General features: G+C 36.7%; 2 protein-coding genes across 2 annotated transcripts; one reads left to right on the forward strand and one right to left on the reverse strand.

Moving 5' to 3' along the window:
• Positions 1 to 344: 344 nt before the first annotated feature.
• On the reverse strand, positions 345 to 4,439 carry LOC145066257 (auxin-responsive protein SAUR21-like). Its single transcript, XM_079013462.1, has 2 exons — positions 3,504 to 4,439; positions 345 to 1,924 (listed from the first exon to the last, which is right to left on the reverse strand). Exon 2 carries the CDS (start codon positions 833 to 835, stop codon positions 539 to 541), a length of 297 nt encoding a protein of 98 aa, XP_078869588.1. The 5' UTR covers positions 836 to 1,924; positions 3,504 to 4,439; the 3' UTR covers positions 345 to 538.
• Positions 4,440 to 6,504: 2,065 nt separating this feature from the next.
• On the forward strand, positions 6,505 to 7,395 carry LOC145067815 (uncharacterized). The gene has a single exon (XM_079014858.1). It carries the CDS (start codon positions 6,505 to 6,507, stop codon positions 7,393 to 7,395), a length of 891 nt encoding a protein of 296 aa, XP_078870984.1.
• The last annotated feature ends 1,003 nt before the right edge of the window (positions 7,396 to 8,398 follow it).

An 8,398-nucleotide genomic window follows, 5' to 3' on the forward strand; every position in this document is an offset into this window, starting at 1 on the left:
ACTTTTCACATACCCAAAATCTTTTTAATTACAACTGTCAGGCCTATAGAGAGATCTATGCAGTGTGCTTAGTACATCATCATGGTGTAATTCTTACATAATAGTATTACCGACCGAGCATGCAAATAGAGTGATAGAATTATTGTGTACTATTCCGCATTACGCTCTTAGCTTTACATACCAGAAAGAAATAATAACACCATTACTTATGCTTTTGGTTGCTCATATCGGTCAAAACATTAGCTGTTTGTAGCTTAGGAGACTAAGGAGATAATACCTATAACATACTCATATCAGTCTACACACAGCCTTCAAATCGAATGAAAACTTCTCTTGAAAAAACATTATATAGTGAATTTTGTTTTTCATTGAAGTCTAGCTTACATCGTTTAACAATACAAACAGGATTCAAAACGAATCTGAAATCGAATCCTAAACAACCTGGACAACCAAGAGTTGTCACGTGTTGCAAAAAGGTTAGTGATCAGTGAGTGCTTTACAAATCGTTTTTTTACAACTACAATGCTAGAAGTTTAGTTCATAATGCGTCCAGACGATTTGCGAGATCAAAGAATGTGTGCTCACTACATGGGATTCTGAGGCCGCCCATTGGATGGTCATATCCAAACTCTTCCTCAGCCTGATGTAATAACTCTTGAAATGAAGGTTGGCTCAACAAGGATACAGGAATCACAAAGCGCTTCTTTTCCTGTTCCCCAACATAAACTGCAAAATACCCTTTTGGTAGATCCATTGTTGACGTGCGAGTTCCATTTGACAAAGACCTTTGGAGAATTTGTTTTGCTTGAATGATCCGTGGGATACGAATAGCCATATTTCTGAAGGTTGATGAATGAAGTAAAACAATGTGAGAGTATTTTCTTTGTGAAAAGTTGTTTTGGTGGAATTACAGAGGAATGTGTGCTGGTGCTTTGCCTATCACATGCTTTATATAGTGGTTTGCTAAAGCTTCAAATGTACAATAACTGATAAAAGGGCAATTAAATTACCAATAGCAACATTGTGAGAGAAAGACAATATCATGTGTTCTGTTTCTCAACTTGCAAGAAGGTATGATCTTTCATATCACAACCATATATTTAGAGATAATATTATGGCTTCAACTAGTACTTGTAAACCCATAAGAATCAAACATTGTGGATAACATGTTTGACCAGTATTCTATACAACGTACGCAGTGAACAACACTACATACATCTTGGGCCCATGTGATATTAATGGTAGTGTGGCTCTGCTTCCTAAGAAACCCAAAATTTTGGCTCAAATATATGGATTTTTCTTATAACATGTGGAGCCAATGATGTATTATCTGTATGGATATAATTCATTGCAGCGATTAGCAAGAAATTCTATAAGGTTGATCACATGTTTTTGTTTTTCAAAACTAGTTTTATAAAAAGTAAAATAATAAATGATTTGTTAGATAAACACCATGAGGGATATTGTTGTGGCTTTAAACAATGGAAAGTCCCAGTCAATATGATGTTTTCCTGTTTAATTAAAAGGTGTAGTTATTTATTTCAAAAATATTTTTTATAACAATAAAATAATAAACCATTTGTTTGATAAGCATCACGAGGGACATTTGTCAGGGCAAAAAATTTATCCAACATGTCGTGAAGTTTAAATTCATAAATGAATTACAAATTTTTTTTCTTCCTTGTTACAGCTGGAAAGATAAAGGCATGTGATGTTGCTTCCACTTCACCTTATGTCACCATCCCTCATCTAAATTTCCTTATATCATCTGGATTTAAAAACCATTCAAGATGAATAACACAACCACAGACTGACAACTTTTCAACAAGAAGTCGTGTTTTGATAATTTTCATTCGCTGTCTGCTTTTTTCTGTTATGAGATAATACCCTCCTTGAAAAATGGCAATCCTAATGCCCCGCATCACTGAAGCAAAGAAAATTTTTAGACGGTCATTCTCAAATGGAAGCAGCACAAAAAATATATATGGATATCTGAAAGCCTGTTTAGCGGTTTGTGTTGGTGAGCAAGATAAGAAGCGATTTGGGGTTCCTGTATGGTTGTTAAGCCGACCTACTTTTCAAGAACTACTAGATCAAGCTGAGGATGAATTTGGGTATATTCATGCATTGGGCGGCCTGACAATTCCATGCAGTGAATACACATTCGCGGATCTAGCTTCTCGAGCATTATGACTTGTATACAACATTCTTTGTTAACCTTGAATAGCTAGAATATTCCCATTTTTGTAAATAGAGACACCTAGAGTATTTTTATTAGTTGTAATAGAGGAAATTTTCCCCTTTTTGTATGTAACTTTAACATGGAACTATTTAGAAGTCAGTGTAGTTTATTAATTCTTAGTCAACTACTCATTTACCTTTTGAAGCTATTCATACAGATCTATGGACCTCCCCTGTGTTAAGCAGTAGTGGGGACCGCTACTATATTATCTTTTTCGACGACAAAACAATTATTTATGGACTTATCCTCTAGCAAAGAAGTCTCAAGGTTTTTCAATCTTCATCCAATTCTTTTCTATGGTCAAAACACAATTCCATTACACATTTAAAACCATACAATGTGACAACGATCGTGAGTTTGATAACCAACGATTTCACAGCTTTTGCTCTCAAAATGGCCTTCAATTCCAATTTTCTTCTCCACACACATCCCCTCAAAATGGAAAATCGGAACGTAAAATACGATCCATTAATAATATCATCCACACTCTTCTTGCCCACTCAAACGTACCCATGAACTTTTGGCACCATGCACTCCAACATGCTACCTACCAGTTAAACATTCTCCCTAGTAAGTTCCAATCTCACCCCTACACATCTTCTATATAATCTTCAACCATCAGATTCACACCTTCGTACCTTCAGTTGTTTATGTTACCCACTTACTCCATCTCCCATCATCCACAAACTCCAAAAATGCTCCGAACCTTGCATTTTCTTAGGCCACCCGATCAATCATTGAGGGTACAAATGTTTTGACATGCAAAATAAAAACATTATTTTCCGCGCCATGTCATATTATATGAAAATAACTTTCCCTATCATAAACTATCATCACCGACCCCTACAACCCAACTATCATCAAACCCACACCCATTAATGTGGTCTGAATACTTGTTTCCCCACATAGAGTTTCTGCTTATCTGGGAGTTTTGCCAAAGAGATACTCCTAGTATGTTGTACTTAGTTACATACTTGATGATTTAAATCTACTACACACTCATTATAAAATTGAATTTTGTTATAAGAAACTATGTGAATCTCCCCTTTCCGAACCTAACTATCTCTGGAGAACGAATCTTTAATGACTTGTTTCTTAGGGATTGAGGCTTGTGCACATAGTTTTTGTTAGTCAAGGATATCCTTCCTCATATTTAGGAAGTATTGTTATAGTTGATAGACCTTATCTTTATTGTAAATAGCAATAGGATGTTGTATAAATACAAATTGTAAATCATGGGAATGAGATACGAGAACTATACCAATTAACGTGGTATCAGATACGAAATTTCCTTAGCTCACAAATATCATTAACCCTACTTTCACCTCTTGTTCTTATCTCTACGCCATTTTTTCTATTCTTCTTCGCCTCGATTTTCAGGGTTTTCAGGTTCCAAATCACATCGACTCTAAAATCATCCCTCCCTTAAAACATGCTTCTTCTTCAACCTCCACTGAAGCGGACAAAAACAAAGCATCATCAGAGCTTGAAGCTTGGTCACGACTCGATGCTATTGTTCTCCAATAGATCTATAACACATTTTCGAATGATTTGTTATACACAATTCTGAGACCACATACCACTGCGTGTCAGGCATGGACTGCCCTCGAAAACATTTTTCAAGATATCAGAGCACTCGAGCTATCTGTGTTAATAGAAAATTTGTTTCTATAAGACTTGACCACCACCCTAAAATCTCCTCCTACTGCCAAGACATGAAGATGCTAATCGATCAACTTGTAAATGTTGCAAAACTCGATGTCCGATCAACATCATGTTCTTCAACTAATTGTTGGTCTCAACGAAAGCCATGAAGGAGTCGTGATGATCATCAAGGGAACACCGCACTTACCTGATTTCTACAAACTTTGGTCCAAAATCATCATGGAAGAAGCTGGAAAAGCTCATTAGGTTGTCGTCACTATTGCATCCCTAACCGGAGGCATCTCCGCTACCGCCTTGGTAGATCCATTGTTGACGAGCGATTTCCATTTGACAAAGACCTTTGGAGAATTTGTTTTGCTTGAATGATCTGTGGGATACGAATACCCATATTTCTGAAGGTTGATGAATGAAGTAAAACAATGTGAGAGTATTTTCTTTGTGAAAAGATGTTTTGGTGGAATTACACAGGAATGTGTGCTGGTGCTTTGCCTATCACATGCTTTATATAATGGTTTGTTAAAGGTTCAAATGTACAATAGTTGAAAAAAGGGCAATTAAATTACAGATAGCGATATTGTGATATTGTGACAGAAAGACAATATCATGTGCTCTGTTTCTCAACTTGCAAGAAGGCATGATCTTGCATATCACAACCATATATTCAGAGATAACATTATGAATTAAACTTGTACTTGTAAACCTAAAAGAATTAAATATAGAGGATAACATGTATGGCCAGCACTCTATACATGGTATACAGTGAAGAACACTACCAACAACATGGGTCCATGTGATATTAATGGTACTGTGTCTCTGCTTCCTACGAAACCCAAAATTATGGCTAAAATCTTTGGAGTTTTCTTATAACATCTGTAACCAATGATGTATTATCTATACGGATATAATTCGTTGCAACGATTAGCAATCCATTTTATATGCTTATCACATATTTTTGTTTATCCAAACTAGTTTTGTGAAAAACAAAATAACAAACCACTTGTTTCATAAACATCATGAGGGATGTTGATGTTGCGTTAAAAAATGGAAATAGAGACTATTGTCCCGTTTTTGTATCTAACTTTAGCATGGAACTATTTAGAGCTCAATGTATTCTATTTAGCATTAAGAGATATGACATGAAGAGCAACAAATTATACCATCTATTATGGCAATTAGAATTTTACATACCTTGAAGTTTGTCCCTATAAAGTCAAAATTACCTCATATATTAGTTTCTTTTTGCTCAAATAGATATATAAAATGATATAATGAATTATCAAAATGGATCAAGAGCTTTCGTGGCAATACATTTTCATGCATGTAAAAAATTTACGCTTTCAGATTCTTAGGGAATATGATATAGATACATATATCATGAAACAATTACCTAAAACTATGTTGTGCTTAAAAAGTAATAAAGAGTAAAAAGAGTAGTATAAGAGAATGAGGCTTCAGTTCATACAAGATTTAAATATTTCTATTCAGCTTACGAAATCTATTATTTAAATTGGAAATATACTACACTTATCGTACTTCAACAACAAACACTTCATGTTTTGATTCTTTTTATGTTCTATTTATTTGTGTCGTACCTTTTAGTCGTTTTATATATTTCACTTTGCATTTTCTATGAGAGAGTAAACCTAACTTGGTGTGAACCTAACATAAGTAGCTACAGTACACTCTTCTGTTGACAAGTGAATGCTTCCTTTGTTGACATTAAAATGGTATCTTTGTATGTTGACAAAATGAACACTATAAATGGTAGCAGTAGTAATTGTAGGCTTGTTTAAGTATAAATAAGAACTCAAAACTTCAGTCATAGTACAACTAAAAGAGAGAAGAAGGGTGAGGTCATCAGTGACGCCATCAAGTACTGTAGCAGTGACGTCAACAGCTGACCAAAGTTCAGAAAATTGCAGATTGGCCCCTGATCTTCCGAAAAGTGCAATTTAGCCCCTGTCTTTCATAAAAATTGCAATTTTGGTCTCGGTTTTTAGAAAAATTTCAATTCCACCCCTGTTTTACTTCGGTAAAAGTTTTCTTTGCCCCCTGAACTTCTGAAAAGTTCATATTGGTCCCCGTACTTAAAAAAATCATAGTAGTGTATGCCCAAGTATATGCCAAGAATGACTACACCAACCTCGTCATCTCCTCAAGCCGAAGTTGAAAGTATTCAAAGGACTGGGAAAGACGGTAGTGTTACGTTACACTATCCAATGCTCATGAAGATGAACTACGCGGTGTGGGTTATAAAAATACGAGTGAATTTACAAGCACAAGGAGTATGAGATGTAATTAAAAATACAGAAACTGGCGAACATAAAGATCGGATGTCTCTTGCGGCTATTTATCAAGCAATTCCAGAGGACGTACTTCTGATGTTAGCTGAGAAGGCCACAACTAAAGAAGCATGGGAAATGCTTAAGATGATGCACATGGGAGCCAATCGGGTCAAGGAGGCTAAAGCTCAAACCTTGAGAAGTGACTTCGAGGTGATATGGATGAAATACAGTGAATCGGTAGATGATTTTTCCATGAGATAGAATACTATCGTAACTTGTATTCGATCTCTAGGTGAAAAGATTGAATAAATTATGGTTGTAAAGAAGTTACTGCAAGTTGTACCGATACGATTTATATATATTGTAACATCTATCGTGCAATTCGGAGATTTGAAGAATATGATGGTGGAAGAAGTGGTGGGTCATCTTAAGACCTATGAAGAGAGACTTCGAAGCTATGGAGAAAAAGAAGGAGGGCCTTCTCTAATACTTACACATGCCGAGTGGGCATCTCAATCGAAGCAAACCGATGAGAGAAACTCGTCAAATACTTCAGGAGGACGAGGAGGACATGGTAGTCGAGGCCGGGGACGAGGCCAAGGTCGTGGACGTGGCCAAGGAGGTGGTCGCGAGTACAATATAAATCGGAATGACCATAAACCTTCTCGAAAGGATAAAAGTAAAATCAAATGTTTTACTTGTGAAAAATTTGGTCATTATGCTTCGGAGTGTTCAAACAAGAATCAAGGTGAGGAGGAAAACCTCACTCAAGCCAACGAAAAAGAGCCTATTTTGATGATGTCAGCCGCACAAGAATATACACACATAAAGGTGTCTCTAAGTGAGAAGATTTCTGTTAATCTTCTTGCATCGAGAGAAAGTCGAGTCGAGTCCGAGGTATGGTATCTCGACAACGTTGCTATCAATCATATAACCGGACACTGCTCAAAGTTTTGCGAATTAGATGAGCACATTACGGGTCGGGATGGTTCGACCGTCGTTATTTTGGGAAAAGGGTCGATTTTATTCGATAGCAAAAATGGCGACCAAAGACTCCTTAATGAGGTATATTTCATTCAAAGTATAAAAAACAATATTATTAGTCTTGGACAAATGAAGAAGGAAGGGAGTCCGGTCATAATGGATGGGTCGGATCTGACATTGTTTGATAGAAACAAAACTCTACTTTTGATAGTTAAATGATCCCCAAACTGGTTATATAAAACTCCTTTAAGGACCGGTAGAACGACTTGTCTTTTATCAATAAAAGACGAACCAACTTGGATATGGCATTCTAGACTCGGTCATGTTAACTTTCTTGCCTTAAAGAAGTTGTCCGAAAAGAATATGGCAACCGGAGTCCCAAAGATTGAGCACCCAAACCAAATATGTGAAGGGTGCATTCTTTCCAAACAAACCCGAATTCCTTACCCGGATCACGCAGTCTTTTGGGCTCAAAAACCTCTACAACTTGTTCATGCAGACTTATGTGGGCCGATCACACCTAGGTATGTTGGAGGCAGTAAATATTTTCTCCATTTAGTAGACGATTTTAGCCGGTGAATGTGTGTTTACATGCTATCGGAGAAGTCTCAAGCTTTGAGCGCTTTCAAACGGTTCAAGTTGATGGTTGAAAAGAATTTGGTTTAGCAAATGAAGACACTTCGAACGGATCGAGAGGGAGAGTTCACTTTAAAAGAATTATCATTATTTTGTGAAGAAAATGGTATTCAAAGGCATCATACGACACCATATTCGCCTCAACGGAACGGAGTTGTAGAAAGGCAAAATTGGACCCTTATGGACATGGCAAGATGTCTGCTCAAAGGAAGAAATGTTCCGGGAGAGTTTTGGGGAGAAGCGGTTAGACGTGCAGTTTATCTTCACAACCGTCTGCCAACAAAAGCACTTCCCGACAAGACGCCGTATGAAGCATGGTTTGGCAAAAAACCCAACCTTGAACATCAAAAGTTTTTGGTTGTGTTGTTTTTCCTAAACTTGTAGGTGGTCACTTGAAGAACATTGATGATCAAAGTAAGAAGATGGTGTATATAGGTGTGGAAGATGGAACTAAAGGAAACCGTTTGTTTGATCTGCAAGACTGAAAGTTGGGAGTTAGTCGCGATGTTGTTTTTGACGAAAAAGAAGAATGGAATTGGTACAAAAACAAAGAAGAAGAGATGGCGACTCCTAAGACCTTTACCAT

Source organism: Lactuca serriola, chromosome 8 (genome assembly GCF_051521515.1).
Source record: "Lactuca serriola cultivar US96UC23 chromosome 8, Lser_US96UC23_V15, whole genome shotgun sequence".
Taxonomy (NCBI): Eukaryota; Viridiplantae; Streptophyta; class Magnoliopsida; order Asterales; family Asteraceae; genus Lactuca; species Lactuca serriola.